Source organism: Somniosus microcephalus, chromosome 26, assembly GCF_052327205.1.
Source record: "Somniosus microcephalus isolate GS21.2 chromosome 26, FLI_Smic_1.0, whole genome shotgun sequence".
Lineage (NCBI taxonomy): Eukaryota > Metazoa > Chordata > Chondrichthyes > Squaliformes > Somniosidae > Somniosus > Somniosus microcephalus.
The window spans coordinates 41,615,350-41,639,102 of NC_141012.1; the positions used below are offsets into that span (position 1 = coordinate 41,615,350).

Consider the following 23,753-nt stretch of genomic DNA (forward strand, 5'->3'; position numbering starts at 1 on the left):
CTCGCGGAGAAACGGTGGTCCGAAAGTCGGACGGGGTGGGGAATCAGGCGGCGGGGGGGGGGGGGGGTCGTGACCCCCTATTTCGCCGATTTTTCAGCCCCTGCCCGCCCGAAAAGCCGCCCGACGGCTGGCAGAAAATCGGGGCCATTGTCTTTATGTAGAGGCTGAGGTGGCCTAGGACATTCCCAGACTGTCCAATATCCAAACTCGGGGGCCCACCCCACCTCCCCTGTGTCACAGCCTTTTTGCAAGTCTGAACATGCCTTTTAGACCAGCCAAATCTTCCTGGGATTTTTATTTTTAAATCCCTTTGGCCCAATAATTCCTTAAAAACAGTCCAAAATCTCTTCCTTCCTTACACTTAGGAAAAATGTGTAATTTAACTCTTTGAATTCTTCCATTAGGCCCAACCATACATTTTTATCCTTTTGACAGATTTCTTCTGTGATGAAACAAAATCGTTTTAAATAAGGTTATTCTTCTGTTTTGAGGTTCTGCAGAATTTTGCGAACCTTACACCCTTAAGGTCATCGATATGAGGGGCGGGGGCCGAGGGTGGAAAATAGGGAGACCTGGAGGTCCGTAGGGATATGTAAGAGAGAAAGCATGTGCTGGTTCCATGTAAGTAGTACATTAATAGGTTGTAATGATTTTCAAACTTGGCACGTTACAGCATGTGTGAAATGAAACAGACAGGACATGTGCCATCTACATGGGGTTGTAAACTATCAATCAAACTGTCAGAAGACTGTCATTTTTCAATGCATTGCTAAAGTGGCACTCACGGTTTAATAGGCAATGTCAGTCTCAAGCTGGTGGAATTATTGTAAAAAATTTTTTTACAATATGCCAGCACAGTTTCACAATTTCTATACTCTTCCTGAAGTGTGCTTGCTTTTTTTTGGCAGACAAGGAAGCCGGGCAAAAAAAAAAAATCAAAGGAAATTCAGGGGGGAAGAAAGCACGGCCTGCAGGAAAGCAAATCATCTGATTCTGATCCGGGAATGCTGCAGACATGATGGCTGTGGTCACCGAGCGGTCAGTGGGAGGGACGGGCTTACCCCTCCAGTGCGGAGGCAAGTTGCAGCGGGCAGCATGAAAGTTGCAAGGGGGGAAAACCTAAGGGTAAGTGTGGCATTTAGTTTTAAGAAGGAAGCTCAAGCTGGCAGATTGGAGAACTGGGGAGTGTGAAGAGTTAATGTCCATGCCAGAACATTCATAGACAACTGACACCAGCAGTGCCCAGAGAAGGCTTTGAGTTCAAATATCAGTTCCCATGTTTTCTCAAGAGGTTTCTCTTTTTTTTTTGTGAAGGATAAGGACAAGATCTCCATCTTTATGTTTCTCCATCCATTCTTTCTGAAGTTGGCATAGATCCTCAGTGCTGATGGCTTGGTAATAAATTAGAGAACACTGCTCTTCTATTCATGGGCTTGGCAGAGCTGAGGTCTGTCGAAAACTCCTAGTGGTACTGAGGACGTGCCCTGATTATACAAATCATGCAAATCATCATCAGCCAGGGGCCAGTGTTAGTCCCAAAATGAAGGCAGAAAGGGAAGTGTTCTCAAGAGGTTTCAGCACTCTGCACTTTTTCAACTTTTTCTGTTTTCTCCTAGCACTGTCAGGTAGGACATCAATTTTATTCTATCTTTTATAAAAATATATCAACTTAATCTGCTCCTGAGCTTTGGTCCGACCCTGCTCCTGCTGCGGACTTTACTCAGCGTGCTTGCTGATCTCTCGTTAAAGTCGTTGAAACCAGTGTCACTACATCGGAGCAGACACTGCCTCAGAAAACTTTTCTAAACAGTTTTTTAAAAGCCATGAGATTTTGAAAAAAAACGCCGATTCAAGTTTCTGTTTGTTAAACACAGTAGTCTCTAAGGCATCCCGTGAAATAACATGCATTGTTTTTTGCCTCTCTCTCTAAGACGGAAACCATGTGAATCGCCCACTCTATAGCATGCCTCTCTCCATGACATGCTTTTTGTATGGTTTCCAGAGGGAGATTTATAGAAAGTCTGTATTGTACATTGATGGTGTAAACTCTTGCGCTTGACCGCAGTTCATGTTGATGCAGGCTGTCATATTCGGATGGCATAATCAGTTTGCAGCGGCAGGGGTCATGCCGCTCTGTGTGGGCATTTACTGTGCACTTGTTTGGTCTTTAACTCTTTCAACATTGACGTCCACTAAGGATAATATTTATATTTAGGAAACACTATTTTATCACACCTTTTCTATGCACCTTGTGATTTTGGACCATATTTATAGCCTATGGTTATACTGTGTTAGGGGCGGGGGGAGCTTTAGGACAACCTTAAATGGAACTTCTGCTGATTTTTCTCTCCCACAAGTTGGCCAGGCATCATGTGATGCTGCGCCTCATGACTCGGCAGAGATCAGCGACTCAACTTCTGGGCGGAGGCCAATTGGAATAACATTTTTCTTATCGGACTTACTGTGTACCTTTTACTTTATTTGCTATCTTCTCCTCCCTTGTTCTGGTGAAGTTGCTGACACATGCAACATGGGCACCAGCTATCCTTTGGTTCCCAGATAAAGTGACCATTGTTCGTGTATGAGCCCAGATAGTGAGACCTTATTCGACTGTTTGATCATGGGGTGATGACAACCAAGGCCAAACCCATTCTCATCTAACAACCCTGCACACACTTAGGGACACTTTCTAATAGGGATAAGTGAATAGAGATTAGGAGCGGAAACTCTCATTGATTTTCCCCTCCCTTACCCAGGGGTGCTGAGGCCAATTGTAGCAACCCAACAGCTGTGATCAGCTAATTGAGCATTGATTGGGTATCGAACCTGGGATCCTCTTGTTCTGTATGGCTCAGTGCCATACTGGGTTAAAATTATTCTCACAGTCCCCATGAGTAACGGTTCACCTCAGTGAAAGTAACCTGCAACAACAGGCATCTTACAGCAGAGATTCAACCGAATATCTGCAACTAAGTCATACCCTTTCGAATGGTTTATGAATGCCAACACTCAAGACTGAATTACTCCCATAAACTCACCGATGTCACTTGTAGAGTACGGCTTCGAAAAAAAGCACTAATTTTGAACTACTTTCCTGGTATATGGCAGGGATGGTGGGTGTGGTAGAGATGGCATTATGAAGTTGAAATATGGTAGTGGAATGGGAAGGACGGTGATGCTACAAGTGTGTTTTTTGGGGGGGCAGTAGAGTACCAGGAAATAAACTATTTGCCATTACAACAACAGCAACAACTTGGACTTTTATAACACCTTCAGCTGTCATTGTGGTACTGACTCAGTGCCACTGTATACAGCTGGTGGTCAGGCTGGATTATTTAATATTGTTTGGTTCAAAGTTCAGCTTCAACTTCAAGAGAACCCCATAACATTTTAATGCACATAATTAGATTCACTGTTTGGACTTTTATACCAAGAAGTATCAGTTAAATTTTTTATATTTGGTTTTGCACAAGTAAGTTTCAAGGAGTTACAATAGCAGAGCAGTTGCAGCACGTGTTCTGAAAATCTTGCTGGATGTGGGAGTCCTTCCCGGGCAAGCACACTTGCAGGAAGTGTCACTGAGTGCATTCACTTAATCTCAAAGTACCTGGGCTTGAGGAAAGCAGTAGACAGTTAGTAATATTCGGGAGGTGGAGGGATTTCTGGCATACACATTCCAAAAGGCAGCCACCCCATAATTAGACAGAGCGGGAGAAGAAAAAGATCATTTATTGGATTAGAAAGAGGAGTAAGAAGAAAGCGCGAGGGACCCCTGAGGGCATTACATTGCCGAATACGTTTTCAATACTGAGTATTAGTTCCAAGATCAATAACTATGGGGAGGGTAGCCACGTGCAAGGACATAGTACCATGTAGAAAATGATTGTACAAAGGAGAGAGAGAGAGTGAAGTGTTGGAATACAGTGATAGTGCGGAATTTGATCATCAGGTGAGTAGGCAGTTGCTTATTTAATGGGAAGCAAGAGTCCCAAAGGTGTGTTGCCTCCCAAGTGCTAGTGTAGGTGACACAGAGCAGTGCAGAAGCACTTGGATGGGGAGGGGAATCAACCATAAATTAGGGGTTCATGTCAGAACCAATGACATAGCAAAGAACATGTTTCATGTCTTGCAAAAAGAGTTCTAGGAGTTAGAGTAAGAAACAGATCTTCTAAGGTAGTAATTGCAGGACTATTACACCCTAACCAGCACAGGAAAAAGCAGATCAGGGAGGTAAATGTAGGACAGAGATGTTCTGTGGGACGGAAGGGTTTAGATTTTGGGGTATTGGGACCAGTTCTGGGGTAGGAGTGAGCTGTAGTGATTCCCTACACCTGAACCGAGCTGGAGTCAATTTCTTTGAAGGGAGGTTAACCAGGGGAATATATAAATTTGGCAGCTTGGAAGGGAAAGTAACCTTTAGGAGTTTTGTGAATAAGGAGGTAGGATGGTTGAAAGAGGTTCATTGGGACAAGATAGTTAAAAGGAAAAAATCAGGTTGGAAAAAAGAAAAGGAGAAATTGCCAAAGCAAGGGAATCCAAACTAAAATATATACGTATTGGTGCACAGAGTATAAGAAACAAAATCGGGGAATTGGAGGCGTTGATTAAAATAGAAAAATGTGACATAATAATAGTAACTGAAATGTGGTTAAACTGGGCCAGGATTGGCAATTAAATATACCTGGATATCAAGTATTCCAGAGCGATATGAGTTTTAATTAGAAATACTATTACAGCACTGGAGCATAAACATTTAAATAAATAGTCCAAATAGATTGCTTTTGATTGAGCTCGGGAATAGCAAGCTATCAGTCATAATATTGGGAGTATATTATAGACTGATAATGAAAAGGAGACCGAGGATGAATTTTGTTGACAAATTAGAGAGACATGTATTAACAATAGAGAGAATTGAATTATTCAAAAATATACTAGAATAAGGGGAAATATTTCTGGTGAGAAAGGGGAGTGTTTTTGCAGTATATTCAGAATTGTTTTCTCAGCCAATATATTGCATCTCAATAAGGAAGGAGGCATTACTCAACCTTGTTCTGAGTAATGAAACAGAGCAAGCGGGTGACCTAAATGTTGGAGAACGTCTGGGAAACAGTGGCCACAATATAATTAGGATCTGCAAGAATAGAAAGGGTTACAGAAAACTCAATGTCAAGAGAATTTGACTGGAAAAACACAAATTATAGTGAGATTAAAAAGGGACGTTGCCCAGATTAAATAAAAGAAAATAATTGACAAATTATATTAGCAATGAGAAAAGTAGGAAAGTAAAGAGGCAGGAGGGGAGAAAATTACCAAAAGGCAATAAAAAGGCTTTCTATCGGCACATTAGTAGCACGTGAATAGTCAAGGCAATAGGTAGGGCCACTTAGAACTTAAAGAGGCAAGTTTGTAGTGGAATGTGAGGGAATGCCAGAGATATTAACAGAGTGCCTCAGTTTTCACAGAGGTGGATATTGGGATTGTAGAACCACCAAAGGTGAATGTGGTGGAGATTATTATTCAAACAGAAAAGGTTGCTAAATCAGAGAGGCCCGATAGTTTATTTTCAAAATCCCTGAGAAAAGCTAGGGAGGAAATAGCGGAGACTTTGACTATATATTTTCACAGTGCTGTGGAAAGGAAGGTTGTGCCAGTAGACTAGATATAGTCTCTCTAATCACCCATAACCCCAGCTTCAATACATCCTCCTGTTTTCTTTACTGGAATGTATTTAATTTGCAACCTTTCCATCTCCTGTTTAAGCATTTCCTCTTGTTGATCTGCAACATCATTTCCCAGAGTTTTTTTAAAATTTCATTTAATTCAAGCGAGGTCCCCTTTATCTCATTGTACTTCGTGTTCTTCTGTTCAAGTACTCTTGCTCTTGACTTTTCTTTTCCGCTCTCTTCTTTCTTTCTTTTTCCCTTTCTATTCTTGCTGATCCCAATTATATTGTGGTCACTGTTTCCCAAATGTTCTCCTACATTTAGGTCACCTGCTTGCTCAGTTTCAACACTCGGATAAAGGTCAAGCAGTACTTTTCTTGATGAGCAATTGACGGAGAAAAAATTCCTGAACACAGTCCAAAAATAATTTCTCACCACAGACATTTTCCCTATCGCCTCTTTAAATGTGACACCCCGCTTCAAAAAAGGCACAAAAAATTAATAAGCCAATTAGTCTTATTTTAGTTGTTGATAAATTACTAAAATCTATGATATTTACTGAAATTACTAAGTAAATGAAGAAACATGAATTAAACAGGGCCAGTTGTCATGGATTTCTAAAAAGAAGGTTCTGCTTGACCAACCTTATTGAATTCTTGGAATAAATAACAGAGATGACAGATAAAGGCGACACAGTGGATGTGCTTTATATGGATTTCTTTAAAAAAAAGCATTTGACAAGGTACCACAGAATGACACATAGAATTAAGGGAATGTGACCACATGGATAGAGAGATGGGTGGTGGGGCAGAAAGCAAAGTCTAACAGTAAAAGAAGTTTCTTGGATTGGAAAGATGTGGTGAGTGGTGTTCCATATGGGTCTTCATTGTGGCTGGACTTAGGAATTGAGGGAACAGTCTCAAAATTTGCTTATGACAACAAATTGGGAGGGTGTGACAAATTGTGGCAGGGACGTGTGAGAGACTGCAAGAGGACATAGATGGGTTAGCAAAATAGCAGATGGTGTTCAATGTAGAAAAATGCAAAGAAATACATTTGGTCTAAGAATAGGGGAAGGAAATACATCTTAAATGGTAAGATTTTAAATGGAGTAGAGGTTATTAAAGGTAACAGCAAGAGTAGATAAGATCATAAAAAAGGCAAGTGAAATCCTTGTTTTTGTGTCGAGAGGCATAAAATACTAAAAGCATGGAGGTAATGTTGAACTTTTCCAAGATTTTAATTAGTCTGCAGTTGGAGTATTATGTACAGTTTTGGGCACCCCTTTCTATAAAAAAAACAATGGGAAAGGTGCAATGTAGATTCACTGGGGGGTATTTTGGCCAAAGGGTGAAGCAGGCACTAAATGGGTGCAGTGCTAATAAGACACGCCTGTTTGAAAGTCCGGATTTATCACACAATTTTAGTCCTAATTGCTGATTACATGTACCATAATTTGAACTTGCCTGGAGGTTTAGAATCAAGTGCTGATTAGGTGTAGTTTTCATGGAGCAGTATCTATGGGTTCCTCGCATCCACTTCCACTGAAGCTGTGGAGTGCTCTGGCTGGCACACAGCGGCACGTTGCAGGATGGCTCAGGGACCAAGGGTGAGGGCACACAGGCTCTAGGACGCGGCACTGGAGGTCCTGGGGGAGCAGGTCCAGAGGAGGAGTGATGTCCTGCACCCGCAGGGAGGGAAGGACGCCACCTTGCTCTCGTCGTCCTCCTGTCTCTCTCTCCTGCAGCAGCTGGTGCTGCTCTGCCTGGCCTCATGTCCTCCTCCCATTCCTCGTCCAGACCAAGGGCGACCCCTAGCAATGTGCTCATGACCATGCACTCTCTTTCTCCTGGTGACTCCTACAAGGTGAAATAGCACGGCACATTTTTTTAGGCGAAGTTCTCAGAGAATTTGTGGAATAAATGTTGCTCGAGTATTGGTGAAGTCTTGACAAAGTGTCCCAGAAAGTCTCGAAATGGGAAGTATTTCATTTTCCTTAGCTAACATTTCGAACGTCAATCAGCAGTGAATGTCTCCAAAAATATGAGAACTGCAGGCTTGATGGACCAGATGATCCTTTCCTGCCTGCCATTTTTATATGTTCATATGCAACGATGAACTTCAGATACTTCTGTTACATACATAGAACTTACAGCATAGACACAGGCCATTTGGCCCAACTGGTCTATGCCGGTGTTTATGTTCCACATGAGGCTCCTCCCACCCTACTTCATCTAACTGTATGTCAGCTGTGGCTCAGTGGGTAGCACTCTCACCTCTGAATCAGAAGGTTGTGGGTTCAAGTCCCACTCCAGAGACTTGAGCAAAAAATCTAGGTTGACACTCCAGTGCAATACTGAGGGCATGCAGCATTATCTTTCAGATGAAATGTTAAACCGAGGCCCCATCTGCTCTCTTAGGTTGGACGTAAAAGATCCCATGGTGCTATTTCGAAGAAGAGCAGGGGAGTTATCCTTGGTGCCTGGCCAATATTTATCCCTCAATCAGCATCACTGAAAAAAACCCGATTTTCTGGTCATTATCCCATGCTGTGTGCAAATTGGCTGCTGCGTTTCCTACATTACAACAGTGACTACACTTCATTGGCTGTAAAGCACTTTGGGACATCTTGAAGTCGTGAAAGGCGCTGTATAAATGCAAGTCTTTCTTTTATCTCACTGGAAGCTGTGTTCAAATGTAATCCTGAAAGATGGTGAATATCTTGGCTCTTTTTCAGCACATAGGCAGTATCTGAGAATAAAGAATCTGAGTTATTTTAATTCAGTTCTCACAGTACCAAATTACCTTGACAATTCTCACTGGGCATAAAATTCTTACGATTACTCAAGCAGGTAGCAGGACCTTCATGTAGAATTCAAAAACTGCCCGGTATCCGTGAAGGTACTACTATGTTTATAATTTTTGTACTTTGTATCTCTCCATTACACCAGTGTTGCCGACCAGGGCTGTTCAATCTTTTTGTCTTTGTCTGCAGCTTAGCAGCATAACATGGAGCCCACGAGCAACTTGTAAAGATTATGTCAACCTTCTCATTAATTTGTATATACCTTAATTTGCAGACACCAGCAGATCCTCATGCTCTGATTTAGGACTTGGGTAACATTGAGGCAACAAGCTCTAGGAACAGCTCTTTCCCACAAAATTTAAACAGGACAAACCAACTCATAGGAAATATAAGCGCAAATAGAACTGAGTTAACTGAGTTTCATGGCCTGCTTTGCCAGGGCTCACGAGCCACATATAGCCCATGGGCAATAGTTTGGACACTCCCATCATGGGTAGAAATAGGTACACACGACAGTTCAGCCCCCTCCATTTCCCCCATGAACACAATTGTTTGGGATTTTAGATGTCCTGTTCTCACACTAAAAAACACCACTCAAATCCAGAGAGGGAGCATAGAACTGTATTTTGATTTGTGCTGCTGGTTTCATTTTATGTGCAATAACTTGTCTAAGATGTGACAATTTGTGATTTACATATATCAATGCAATTCATTGACTTCAATAAAATCATTTTTAAATATCTCACCAATTATGGAAAATATTTACAGTAATATCTACGCTAATTGAAAATAAGCTTCTGTATTGTCAGAAGATTGCTGCTTCGATCTTGTATTTACATTTCCTGTGTTAAAGTCTTCCTGCTTAAATGGAGGCATTTGTAATTTTAAAAAAATGCAGGAATGGAGTCCGCTACAATTCAAACACTGACTTTGTCCCCAGCCCCCTCTCCCAAACAATGAGATCATAATCAAACTGCCAAGGAAAGTGTGAAATGTAAGTATGTAGTGCTAGAGGCAAAGGTGCATGTCATCCATATTAGAATCATAGGATCATAGAATGGTTACAGCACAGAAGGAGGCCATTCGGCCCGTCGAGCCCGTGCCGGCTCTCTGCAAGAGCACTTCAGCTAGTCCTACTCCCCCGCCCTTTTCCCGTAGCCCTGCAAATATTTTTCCTTCAGGTACTTATCCAATTCCCTTTTGAAAGCCACGATTGAGTCTGCCTCCATCATCCTTTCAGGCAGTGCATTCCAGATCCAAACCACTCGCTGAGTAAAATAGTTTCTCCTCATGTCGCCTTTGGTTCTTTTGCCAATCACCTTGAATCTGTGTCCTCTGGTTCTCGACCCTTCCGCCAATGGGAACAGTTTCTATTTATCTACTCTGTTTAGGCCCCTCATGATTATGAATACCTCTATCAAATCTCCTCTCAAGCTTCTCTGCTCTAAGGAGAACAACCCCAGCTTCGCTAGTCTATCCACGTAACTGAAGTCCCTTATTCCTGGAATCATTCTCGTAAATCTTTTCTACACCCTCTCTAAGGCCTTCACATCCTTCCGAAAGTGCGGTGCCCAGAATTGGACACAATACTCCAGCTGATGCCGAACCAGTGGTTTATAAAGGTTCATCATAGCTTCCTGGCCTTTGTACCCTGTGCCTCTATTTATGAAGCCCGGTATCCAGTATGCTTTTTTAACCGCTTTCTCAACCTGCCCTGCCACCTTTAACGATTTGTGCAAATATACCCCCAGGTCTCTCTGTTCATGCATCCCCTTTAGGATTGTACCCTTTAGCTTATATTGCCTCTCCTCGGTCTTCCTACCAAAATGTATCACTTCGCACTTTTCTGCGTTAAATTTCATCTACCACGTGTCCGCCCATTTCACCAGCCTGTTTATGTCTTCTTGTACCCTGTCCAAGTCATGAATATATATATTAAGAAAAGCAGTGGTCCTAGTACTGACCCCTGTGGAACACCACCTTCCTTCAGTCTGAAAAACAACCATTCACCACTACTCTCTGTTTCTTGTCACTTAGCCAATTTTGTATCCATGCTGCCACTGTCCCTTTTGTTCCATGGGCTTCAACTTTGCAGGCAAGCCTATTATGTGGTACTATATCAAACGCCTTTTTAAAATCCATATATACGTCAACCACATTGCCCTCATCAACCCTCTCTTTTACCTCATCAAAAAACTCAAAAAAGTTAGTTAAACACGATTTGCCTTTAACAAATCCATACTGGCTTTCCTTAATTAATCCACACTTGTCCAAGTGACTGTTAACTTTGTCCCTGATTATCGTTTCTAAAAGCTTCCCCACTACCGAGGTTAAACTGACTGGCCTGTAGTTGCTGGGTTTATCCTTACACCCTCTTTTGAACAAAGGTGTAAGATTTGCAATTCTCCAATCCTCTAGCACCACCCCCGTATCTAAGGAAGATTGGATAATTATGGCCAGTACCTCCGCGATTTCCTCCTTAACCTCCCTCAGCATCCTAGGATGCATCCCATCCGGCCCTGGTGACTTATCAACTTTAAGTTCAGACAGCCTTCCTAGTACCTCCTCTTTATCAATATGACTTTGGCAGCATCTTCTTGCTTGGTGAAGACAGATGCAAAGTATTAATTTAGTACCTCCGCCATGCCCTCTGCCTCCATGCGTAGGTCTCCTTTTTGGTCCCTAATCGGCCCCGCCCCTCCTCTTACTACCCGCTTAATGTCCCAGTGATTGTATAGAGGTCTTTAAAACAACGATTCCAGCCACCCCACCTGCTCCCCCCGCCACACACTCTGTGGGCTGGATTTTGTCAATGGGAAGCTTTTGGAGGCAGGGTTCCCACTTGTTGGGTTTTAGTCCCGCCTCCATCGACTTGTGGCCAATCCACACTATTTTCACTTGATTGACCTTGTTAAGCCCGCCCAGCGGGCTTAGCAGGCCAATTAAGAGAAAGCCAGTTACAGGTGACATCAGCGAGTGCCGTTTCATCTGTCAAAAGCTTTTGACAGATGAAATGTCATCGTTTGACAGCTCTGTGAAGCTGTCAATCACTGACAATCTGTCTTCTAAGTTGTGTCTTTACTCAAAACTCAATTAGAAAGCCTTCCAGACCAAAAAGCAGAAAGCTGCAGCTTTTGACAGTTCAGCGACCATTCTGCTTTCTGTGCCGGTGAGCTGAGGGACTCCCGAGACCTGAAGGGAGGAAGCCTGCAGGAAGAAGTAAAGCTAAGTAAAACTTATTAAAACACTTTACACACACCTCACACACTTACATCTGCACACATGCATCCATTACTCACCTGCACACCGGACATCTCGGCCCCTCCGACCCCCGCAGACCGACGGCCCGCCTTGCTGACCCTGGTTCGGAGCCGTCGGGAAGCCCACACTTCAGGGCTCAAAATGGGGATTAGCCAAAAAACTGCCTGTTAACTACCTGTTAATTGGCATTAATCCCCTTCCCGCCTCGAGGAGGCGGGACCCGGCGCGGGTTGGCTACCCGCCTCCTGACAGGATGGCATGGAGGCAGGTTGCGGGTGGGTTGGGCACCCACCCCCAAATTCTGCCATTTTCCCAGCAGAGTCGTCTCCAAACCCACCTCCCCAGGCCTGGCAAAATCCAGCCCTGCATCTCTAAATGAAAAAAAACCTGTGGTTTCTAGTGAGATAGCCCTCAAAAACAATACAGCTCTTCATTTTTAACAACTACATCTAATAGGTCAGTTAGAAATATCAAGGAACAGGTACCAACTATGGGTTTGAATCGTTGATGGGGGAAAATTAAAAAAAATGTTTATGTATATTTACCAGATTAAAAAAAGTCAATTTCTTCTGCCTATGTTCTGTATGGGCTAAGCAGGGCAGGCTGAGCTGGTATGATGTACAAGATATCACAACTTCTCTTATTATTTGACCTTCAGGGTTGCAGCGGGCTTGAGCTAAGGCTTGTTCTTACAGCAGTTTGTGATCTGGGTTTAGATGCAGCCCATACTAATGGTGAAGCCTCCACTATCCGCTGGCTATATTGTCCCGAGTAAAGAACGTTTGGGACAGCCTGAACCCAGTTTCTATTGTGCAGAAGTTTGTAATGTAAAACATCGGCCAATTAAGCATAGATTGGCAGTAAATTGCCATCTCATTCAGCGAGGGCACAAAGATGGTGACACGTGCAATAGTTTTTTGTGGGGCGGGTCGCTGCTGTTGAATTTTCGATGTGGTTTCTTCTGACAAGAATGAAAGTAAGAGGAAAATTGTTGCACAGGAGAACAGGAGATGTAAACGAAAGACGGGCTGGAGTAGTGGGCCATTTTTAAGCATGTGGGATTTGGGTGTGGAGTCCACGCTTTTTAACTGGCTGCGTCGGGGCGGGGGCAGAATCACAGAACCTGTGTTGAGGTAAGCTAAAGTCAGGTCACAGCTGTCAGCTCTGTCCATTTTGTTTACAGAACAGGTGATGGAGTTTTCTAAATTCCAAATTAACCATGACTTTGTATTGAGCAAGGCATTAAATGGAAACTCTCCATCTAGGTAAGAAATTCCAGTGGATGGAACTACTTCCCATTCATAGAATTTATGATCCAAATGTAACACTTAAACCCAAAGAAGCAGAGCGTGAATATGTGAGTCAACAGAGCCTTTCTTGAGGTCATCCAAAACTCGGCTGCCCGTGTCCTAACTCGCACCAAGTCCCGTTCACCCATCACCCCTGTGCTTGCTGACTTACATTGGCTCCTGGTTAAGCAACACCTTGATTTTTAAAACTCTCATCCTTGTTTTCAAATCCCTTCATGGCTTCGCCCCTCCCTATCGCTGTGATCTCCTCCAGCCCTACAACCGCCCCTCCCCCCCCCACCCCGAGATCTCTGCACTCCTCCAATTCTGGCCTCTTGAGCATCCACCATTGGTGGCCGTGCCTTCAGCAGCCAAGGCTATGAGCTCTGGAATTTCCTTTCTAAACCTCTTTGCCTCTCTATCTCTACCTCTCTTTCCTCCTTTAAGACGCTTCTTAAAACTTACGTCTTTGACCAAGCTTTTGGTCATCTGCCCTAACATCTCCTTATATAGCTCGGTGTCAAATTTTGTTTGATAACCTTCCTGTGAAGCACCTTGGGACGTTTTACTATGTTAAAGGCGCTATATAAATGCAAGTTGTTGCTGTTATTGTTGTTCCCGACTGTGCTGAGCTCTGGAATCTCTGGATCCTTTGAGCCAAAATTCCAGGTGAACCAAGCACGGAGCAAACTAACACACACAGGGCTATAGGAAATCTATCTGGTGAGTATCCTGGATATCTGAGGCCCTGGGACTGTTTATGGAAAATCATGGCTCAGGTCTGGTGGTTTATAGGTTTATTTTTACAAAATTTAAGTCAAATTAGTCAAGTTGGTCAATGAAATTGATCAGAGGGTAGCTAAAGTAAAGCAATTGCAAGAATAAAACTTGCCATTATACAGTGCCTTATTACATCAAAATATTTTAAAGATTTTCATACACAATTTATTACTTTTGATGTGCAATGCCTGTTGATATATAGACAAATGTGGCAGCCATTTTGCCTACAGCAACATCGCATAAAGAGCCATGAGAATAATGACCGGTTGATCTGTTTTCTTGGTGGTGTTAATGTACAAAGGTACTGCCTAGATATGAATAGATCACTCCACTGCATCCAACCATATGCCCCGTGACTGCAAACCCAACCATTATATACTCTTGAACAGCTGGTTAGTAGCAGCTTGAGAGTAGACATTGTGAATTTCTCCTCCTACAGCATCAGAACATTCTCCATTCATGATGTCACTGCAGCTGAAGTTTATCACATTGTAAAAGAATGCAGCACAAAATGTCAGTTCCAGACTCTACTAGCAAGTAGATATCATAAGAACATAAGGAGCAGGAGTTGGTCATTTGGCCTCTCGAGCCTGCTCCGCCATTCAATAAGATCATGGCTGATCTGGTCTTGGCCATTTTTCTGCCTGTTCCCCATAACCCTTGACTCCCCTGTAGCTCAAAAATCTGTCTATCCCCGCCTTGAATAGATTCAATGACTCCGCCTCCACAGCTCTCTGGGCTAGAAAATTGCAAAGATTCCTCCTCATCTCCGTCTTAAATGGGCGACCCCTTATTCATGGGGCATATGGTTGATGCACAGAACTGCTCTGCTTGTATCTAAGGCCCAGACTCTACAACCACATGTAAAGTTTCCCAATTAACCATTGCCAAGTTTCACCTCGCGACAGGCGCATGTTTACAAATTTGAATCACTTTTATTTATCTGGAGTTTATAAACTAGTCCAGGTCCAGGTTTAATCCTTATCCAAGGATGCGATTTCTTGCCAAACTGCTTTTACACATTTTAGATTTACAATGGGACGGATTTTGTGGTCAGCGGCGAACAAACGGCGCCAGCTGTTCATTACACTTACACTTGCCAACAGACTTTCTATGGGTATTTGCATCAGAGTGAGTATTTGCAATGCAATTTTGACTCTGCACTTGCACGCCCATTTGGTACCGCGCGTGTGCGCTCAATCCGGTTAAGCATGCACAGTACCCAACAGTGCGGCGGTGGCCTGCACTACCATGCTTCACTCGACTCAGCTCCGTGCGGAGAAGGTCAGGGGATCGGGTTGGTGGCGGAGGGTGGAAGCAGAGGGGATCAGAGGCTGGAGGGAGAGAGGGGATCGAAGGGGGGAGAGAGAGGAGATCGGGGGTAGAGAGAGAAGGGATCGGTAGGAGGGAGCGAGAGGAGATTGGAGGGGGGAGAGAGAGGAGATCGAAGGAGAGAGAGAGAAGAGATCGGAAGGAGGGTGAGAGAGGAGATTGGAGTGGGAGAGAGAGAGGGGATCGGAAGGAGAGAGAGAGAGGAGATTGGAGGGGAGAGAAAGAGAGGAGATTGGAGGGGAGAAAGAGAGAGGAGATCGGAAGGAGGGAAAGAGAGGCGATTGGAGGAGGGAGAGAGAGAGAGGAGATCGGAGGGGAGAGAGAGAGAGGAGTGATGTGCCATCAATAACTCAAAGACAAGGAGTTTAAAGGATTCAACTGAAGGCTTTTAATCACTAAGAACATTGCAGGTCTTTCCACATCGGGTTCGTCTGATAGAATGACTCATACAGCTCTTGTGACCTTTATATGACAAAAGACAGGGGCGTAGCCAATACACACAATAGGAAAAAGGGGGCGGTACACACAATACAAAGCAGGTAAAACACAGGGGCTGATGAAGGCATATATTTCATCACATTCACCCCTTCTACAGATTTAGTCTGTCTGGGGGTGTGATAGTCCTTCCTGAACGTCGCAACAGTACCTCGGGTTCCGACCGGGAGTCCGTGGTGCCCTCCTGGGCATACCCATGTGTTGGGGGTGTTGCAGGTACTTCTGGGGGTGGTGAGCCTGGGGATGGTGGAGGTTCTTCTAGGGGTGGTGGTGATGGGTCGTCGTCGCTTCCTGCCGAGGCGAGGTCCTTTATGGACACGGTGTCCTCATGCCCATCGGCGTGCTTGACGTACGCGTACTGTGGGTTTGCGTGGAGTAGGTGTACTGCCTCCACGAGGGGATCCGTTTTGTGGCCCCTCACATGCTTCCGTAATAGGACTGTCCCTGGGGTGGAGTGCCACGAGGGTAGGGACACTCCTGAGGTTGATTTGCGGGGAAAAACAAACATCTTCTCGTGAGGAGTGGCGTTAGTAGCAGTACACAGTAGCGACCTTATCGAGTGGAGTACGTCTGGGAGGACCTCTTGCCAGCGGGAGGTGGGGAGGCCTTTAGACCTTAGTGCTAAGGTGACCGCCTTCCACACTGTCGCGTTCTCCCTCTCCACTTGCCCGTTACCGCGGGGGTTATAACTAGTGGTCCGACTCGTGGCTATCCCCTTCGACAGCAGGTATTGGCGCAGTTCGTCGCTCATGAACGACGCCCCCCTGTCAGTGTGGATGTAGTTAGGCATGCCGAACGTGCAAAACAGGTTGCCAAGGCACTTGATGACCGTGGCACTGGCCATGTCTTGGCAGGGGTAGGCGAATGGGAAGCGGGAGTACTCGTCCACAATGTTGAGAAAGTACACATTGCGGTCGGTGGAGGGGAGTGGTCCCTTGAACTCTAAGCTCAGGCGCTCGAATGGCCGTGTAGCTTTGATCAGGTGGGCTCGGTCGGGCCTGAAAAAACGGGGCTTGCATTCCGCACAGGTGCGGCAGTCCCTGGTCATCGACCGGACCTCCTCGATGGAATAGGGGAGGTTACGGGATTTTATAAAGTGAAATAGCCGGGTGACCCCCGGGTGGCAGAGGCCATTGTGGAGGCCCTGTAGCCTGTCCCCCTGGATGCTGGCACACATCCCTCGTGATAGGGCGTCGGGGGATTCGTTGAGGGCCCCGGCCTATATATTATGTCGTACTCAAACGTGGAGAGTTCGATCCGCCACCTGAGAATTTTGTCGTTCTTGATCTTCCCCCTCTGTTTGTTGTTAAACATGAAGGCTACCGACCGCTGGTCGGTAAGCAAGGTGAAGCGTTTGCCGGCTAGGTAGTGCCTCCAGTGCCGCACTGCCTCCACTATGGCCTGGGTCTCCTTCTCTACCGAGGAGTGCCTGATCTCGGGCCCTTGGAGGGTTCTTGAGAAAAAGGCTACGGGCCGCCCATCCTGGTTGAGGGTGGCTGCTAAAGCGAAGTCGGACGCATCGATTTCGACCTGGAAAGGGAAGTTTTCGTCCACTGCCTGCAGCGCGGCCTTCTCAATGTCGTGTTTAATGCTGTTGAAGGCGGCGTGGGCCTCGGCCGTGAGCGGGAAGGACGTTGATTTCAGGAGGGGACGGGCCTTGTCGGAATAATTGGGGACCCATTGGGCGTAATAGGAGAAGAACCCCAGGCACCTTTTCAGGGCCTTGGGAGTGTTTGGTAGGGGTAGCTCCCGTAGGGGGCGCAATCGGTCGGGGTCCGGACCGATTTCCCCGTTTTCCACCACGCAGCCCAGGATACAGAGGTGCGTGGTGCTAAAGACACACTTATCCTCGTTGTAGGTGAGATTGAGTCTGAGGGCAGTTTTCAGAACTCTCACGAGGTTCGAGTCGTGGTCTTGCTGGTCGTGGCCGCAGATGGTGACGTTGTCTAGGTATGGGTAGGTGGCTGTTAACTGGTTCTCATCGACCATGCGGTCCATCTCCCGCTGGAAGACCGAGACCCCATTCGTTACCCCAAAGGGGACTTTGAGGAAGTGGTAGAGGCGTCTGTTCGTCTCGAAGGCGGTGTATGGACGGTCATCCGGCCTAATGGGGAGCTGGTGGTATGCCGATTTTAGGTCGATGGTGGAAAACACCCGGTATTGCGCAATTTGGTTAACCATATCCGCTATGCGGGGCAGAGGGTAGGCGTCTAGCTGGGTGTATAGATTAACCGTCTGGCTATAATCTATCACCATCCGCTTCTTTTCGCTACCCTTAACTACTACTACCTGGGCGCGCCACGGGCTGGTACTGCATTCGATGATACCCTCCCGCTTGAGTCTTTCTACTTCCGACGCAATGAACCGTCTGTCCTCCCAGCTGTACCGCCTACCCTTGGTTGCTATGGGTCAACAGTTGGGTGCGAGGTTGGCGAACAGAGAGGGCGGCTTGACCTTCAGGGTAGCCAGACCGCACACTGTGAGGGGCGGCTGGGACCCACCGTAGGTAAGCGTGATACTTTGGTGGTGGCACTGGAAGTCCAGACCCAAGATCATGCTCACACAGAGATCTGGCATTATCAATAGTTTAAAATCTCTGTAATCAGTGCCTTTTACCGACAACATAACCGCGCAGAAACCTGTAATTTTTGAGGTATGAGTCTTATCAGCCATGGCGATTTTGCCCTGTGTGGGGACTATCGTTAGTGAAAGTCGTTTTACCAGGCTAGGATGAATAAAGCTTTCGGTGCTCCTGCAGTCAATCAAGCATTTAACCTTGTTCCCGTTTACCTCTATGTCCATCATCGATCTAGACAACGGATGCGGCCTGGATTGATCCACTGTGATCGAGGCCACCAGTGGGTCCTGGAGGTCCGTGTAGTCGGGGCAAGATGGTGGACTCCATGAGGGTGGACAAGATGGCGTCCAAGATGGCCGCCCCCACGGCGCGCACGCGGCGGTGGCGGAGTTGGAGGCGGGGTTCCCTCTGCAGACTTTGCTGAAATGTCCTTTCTTCCCGCATTTAAAACAGGTGGTGCCCTTCGCTGGGCACAGATGCCTGGAGTGTTTGTCCTGGCCGCAGAAGTAGCATTTCGGGCCCCGATGCATTGCGGCAGTAGTGGGGCTCCTGGGTGGGGGCTGGGGCTCCAATGGTGCTGGGCTGGCCTGAGACCTGGGAGGTGAAGATGGCTTCCAAGATGGCGGCCCCCACGGCGCGCACGAGGCGGAGTGGGCCGCGTGGCCTGAGGAACAGGATTCAGAGTTCCTCTGGGCCATATCCAGCGATCGCGCTATGCCCATAGCCTGTTTTAAGTCCAGTCCCTCCTTTTCAAACAGTTTCTGCCGAATGTAATTTGATCTGAGGCCCGCAATAAAGGAGTCTCGGATCAGCTCCTCCGTGTACACGATGGCAGACACGGCCTTACAGTTACAGTCTCTGCCCAGTACTTTTACGCTTAGCATGAAGTCCTCTAGTGACTCACCATGCCGCTGTGTGTGAGTAGTCAGAAGATGCCTGGCGTACACCTCGTTTATTGGCCGCATGTAGTGGGCCTTCAGAATGGTGCAGGCATCCCCGTAGCTGGTGGCATCTTGGATGAGAGGGGAGACCCGATGGCTCACCCAGTTTCGCAGGATTCCCAGTTTCAAGTCTCTGGTGGCGGTTGCGGCTGCTATGGCGGTGGATGAGTTTGCGATGAAAAATTCGAAGCATTGGAACCAGTGTCCGAACTGTGTGGCTGCTTCTGAGGCATGGGGGTCCAGATCCAAGCGCTCTGGTTTCAGGAGTCGATCCATCTTGGTGTTTTAGTGATTAAAATTGATGTGCCATCAATAACTCAAAGACAAGGAGTTTAAAGGATTCAACTGAAGGCTTTTAATCACTAAGAACATTGCAGGTCTTTTCACATCGGGTTCGTCTGATAGAATGACTCATACAGCTCTTGAGACCTTTATATGACAAAAGACAGGGGCGTAGCCAATACACACAATAGGAAAAAGGGGGCGGTACACACAATACAAAGCAGGTAAAACACAGGGGCTGATGAAGGCATATATTTCATCACAAGGAGATCGGAGGGGAGAGAGAGAGAGGAGATTGGAGGGGAGAGAGAGGAGATTGGAGGGGAGAGAGAGAGGAGATTGGAGGGGGAGAGAGAGAGAAGATTGGAGGGGGGAGAGAGATGAGATTGCAGGAGAGAGAGTGGAGATTGGAGGGGAGAGAGAGAGAGGAGATCGGAAGGAGGGTGAGAGAGGAGATCGGGGGAGAGAGAGAAGAGATCGGAAGGAGGGTGAGAGAGGAGATTGGAGAGGGAGAGAAAGAGAGGAGATTGGAGGGGAGAAAGAGAGAGAGGAGATTGGAAGGAGGGAGAGAGAGGATATTGGAGGGGGAGAGAGAGGAGATTGGAGGGGAGAGAGAGAGAGAGAGGAGATCAGAGGGGAGAGAGAGAAGAGATTGGAGGGGGAGAGAGAGAGGAGATTGGAGGGGGAGAGAGAGAGGAGATTGGAGGGGGAGAGAAAGAGAGGAGATTGGGGGAGAGAGAGGAGATTGGGGGAGAGAGAGAAGAGATCGGAAGGAGGAGAGAGGGAGATTGGAGGGGGAGAGAGAGAGAGAGGAGATCGGAGGGGAGAGAGAGATCAGAAGGAGGGAGAGGGAGATTGGAGGGGGAGAGAGAGAGAGGAGATCGGAGGGGGAGAGAGAGGAGATTGGGGGAGAGAGAGAAGAGATTGGAAGGAGGGAGAGAGAGGAGATTGGAGGGGGGAGAGAGAGAGGAGATTGGAGGGGGGAGAGAGAGAAAGGAGATCGAAGGGGAGAGAGAGAGGAGATCGGAAGGAGGGAGAGAGGAGATTGGAGGGGGGAGAGAGAGAGAGGAGATTGGAGGGGGAGTGAGAGGAGATTGGAGGGGGAGAGAGAGAGGAGATCGGAGGGGAGAGAGAGAGGAGGTCGGAGGGGGAGAGAGAGAGGAGATGGGGGAGAGGGAGAGGAAATTGGAGGGGGGAGAGAGAGAGGAGATTGGAGCGGGAGAGAGAGAGGAGGTCAGCGGGAGAAAGAGGAGATCAGAAGGGGAGAGAGGTGATTAGGGAAGAGAGGGAAGGAGCTCGGAGGCAGAGAGGAGCGGGTAGAGAGAGGAGATCAGAGGGGGAGGAGAGGGGATCAGGGGAGAGAGAGATTTTTCCTTTGTATCTTAGTTTTCAAACAGAGGAAAGTATCAACTTATGTGACCCTTATCATTAGATATGATGTGGGGAAAAGAAAGAGACAATGAAAGGGTGAATCGTCTTCACATTATTTAAAGAAAATGATGTCAGTCCATTGTTGGAGCTAGTTAAAAGGAGCTGTGCTCTGTCCTTAACCAATACTATACCAGATCCAGGAACACTTGGTGAGATAATATAAAAGGAGCTCAACATTGTACAGTGTTAGCCGTGGCTCTCGCCTCTGAGTCAGAAGGTTCGTGGATTCAAGCCCCACTCCAGAGACTTAAGTACAAAATCTAGGCTGATACTGCAGTGCAGTACTGAGGGAGTGCTGCCCTGTCGGAGATGCTGGGCTGGATTTTGTCAGCCCTGAGGAGGTGGGTATGGAGGTGGGACTGCCGGTAAAGTTGCAGAATGTGGGGCGGCTGGCAAACCCGCCCCCAACCTGCCTCCGTGCCTTTTTGCCAGAAGGCGGGAAGCCGTCCTGCCCCGGGTCCCGTCTCCTCGAGGCAAGAAAGGGATTAAATCCTATTAACTGCCTGTTAACAGGTAGTTAACAGGCAGAAAAAAGGATTGTCCCTATTTTTATCTCTGAAGTGCAGGCTTCCCGACCTCGGAGAACTCCGCCAGGGTGCAGGAGACGAGAAGGAGGTCTGCGGGGGTCAGAGGGGTCTGAAAGTGAGGTGAGTGGTGGGTGCAAGTGTGGAGTGGTAAGTATGTAAGGTGAGTGTTAAGTGTTATAAAATGTTCACTTACCTCTGTTTCTGCCTACAGCCTTCCGTCGCTGTGGAGCCGGAGTCCTGACATCTTCATTGTAAATTTCACAGACTGGCTGTTGGATCCTCCGAACCAACAGCCAGGTGATTTCTGCAAAGTTGAAAGGTTTGATGAGTCCTGAACACAAGGGCTCATCAAACTACACAGAATGTCAGTGTTTGACAGCTTCACAGAGCTGTCAAACGCTGACATTTCTTCTTTCAAGAAGTCTTGACATAACACGTCAGACGTTGACGTGCTCTGTCCGTGTCTTCCCCCTAATTGGCCTGCTGAGCCCGCTGGGCAGGCTTAACAAGGTCAATCAGGGGAAAATCCCGCTGGTTGGCCAGAAGCTGATGGAGGCGGGATTGAAAGCCGGCAAACAGCAGTCCCGCCTCCAAAAGCTTCCTATTGATAAAATCCAGACCTGCTGTCTTTTGGATGAACCGTTAAACCAAGGCCTCTTCTGCCCTCTCGGGTGGACGTTAACGATGCCGCGGCACTATTTTGAAGAAGAGCAGTGAGTTCTGCTGGTTTCCTGGCCAATATTTATCCCTCAACCAACATCACCAAAAAAACAAATTTTCTGGCGATTATCACATTACTGTTTGTGGGAGCTTGCTGTGCACACATTGCATTTCCTACATAACAAGAGTGACTACAATTCAAAAGTGCTGCATTGGTTGTAAAGTGCTTCGGGACATTCTGAGGCCGTGAAAGGTGCAATTTAAATGCAAGTCTTTCTTTCTTTTGTATGTTGTGTGACCCAAGAGTTCTTGATGTGCCAATGTAAGGTTAATTGCATCTAACTACCCTGACCCAGGAGTGCTTGATGGGTATAATGTATCTTACCTGCTCTATGAGTGACCTGAGCTGTTTTTACTGGATTGAACAGGAAAAATATTCTAGGCCTGGATGCCCCTTTGATGCATATAAAGCACGTCAGCTACAGAGGTCAGGTTGGCCTTTAACGCAACAGCCTCACATAGATAGAGAACCCCTCAGGAACTTAGGGGACAGAGGATATAACATACTCTATGAAAATTGGCTTTATCTACCTGAACAGTGTCCTAACAATTGTTACCTTTCAGCTGGGTATGATACAGAGTGTGTAGAAGTCTACAAGAGTGAGGAGGAAGTATTAAAATTAAAAAAAATATAGGAGAGAGGGGAAAGAAAACAAGTCAAATGATATCAGGCTCCCCAGATTTCCAAATCTCTCCAGCTGTCGTTGCATTTTGTCCTGTCCTTCACATTTTGCTGTAAACGTAGCTATAAATCACATTCCTTACCAATGCTGCCTGATTCTGTACAGGACTTCATAGAAAATAGGAGCAGGTGTAGGCCATTCGGCCCCTCGAGCCTGCTCTGCTATTCAATGCGATCATGGCTGATCATCCAAATTCAGTACCCTGTCCCTGCTTTCTCCCCATATCCCTTGATCCCCTTAGCCTTAAGAAATATATCTAACTCCTTCTTGAATATATTTAATGAATGGGCCTCAACTGCCTTCTGTGGTAAAGAATTCCACAGGTTCACCACTCTCTGGGTGAAGAAATTCCTCCTCATCTCAGTCCTAAATGGCTTACCCCTGATCCTTAGACTGTGGCCCCTGGTTCTGGACTCCCCGACCATCGGGAACAGCCTTCCTGCATCTAGTCTGTCTAGTCCTGTTAAGTTTCAATGAATAGGTACAAAGACTTTACATTTGTTAAAAACCTAATTTATTTAATATTCAATAGGCAGGGCTCAAAATTAAATATTTATTTTTCAATGGGAGGCAAAGTCTGGCTACTTCTTAGAACTGTCACCAGCAGGATTTGAACTGTCCCAGCCAAACTAATTAGAATTAAAATGAGACAGATGACCAGAATGAGGAACATAAAGGCAACTCAGTGGACCGCTAACGTATTGGGTTGCGAGCTCTCGCACGGAGTTGTGCTCCTGCCAATAATGTCGCTAAGACAGCCAGGATGCAGGAATTTCAAAATTAAAATATGAAGTCATGGTCTGTGATTTGGACAGGACCTCGCAGATGCCTATTGTGCTGATTTCGAAGAAGAGCAGGGGAGTTCTCCCCGGTGTCCTGGCCAATATTTACCCCTCAATCAACACCACTAAAAACAGATTATTTGGTCATTATCTCATTGCTGTTTGTGGGACCTTGCTGTCTGC

The 23,753-nt window shown here is 46.3% G+C and overlaps 1 protein-coding gene across 2 annotated transcripts in view; it reads left to right on the forward strand.

The window, feature by feature from the left end:
- The first annotated feature begins 1,503 nt into the window (after positions 1 to 1,503).
- The window catches only part of LOC147100411 (hepatic and glial cell adhesion molecule-like), an 85,644-nt gene continuing 63,394 nt past the window's right edge, over positions 1,504 to 23,753 (forward strand). For both annotated transcript variants that reach the window (XM_085968096.1, XM_085968097.1), the window contains exon 1: positions 1,504 to 1,625. In XM_085968096.1, coding sequence (XP_085824222.1) covers positions 1,541 to 1,625 — 85 coding nt within the window. In that variant the 5' untranslated portion in view covers positions 1,504 to 1,540. The remainder of the gene's footprint in view (positions 1,626 to 23,753) is intronic.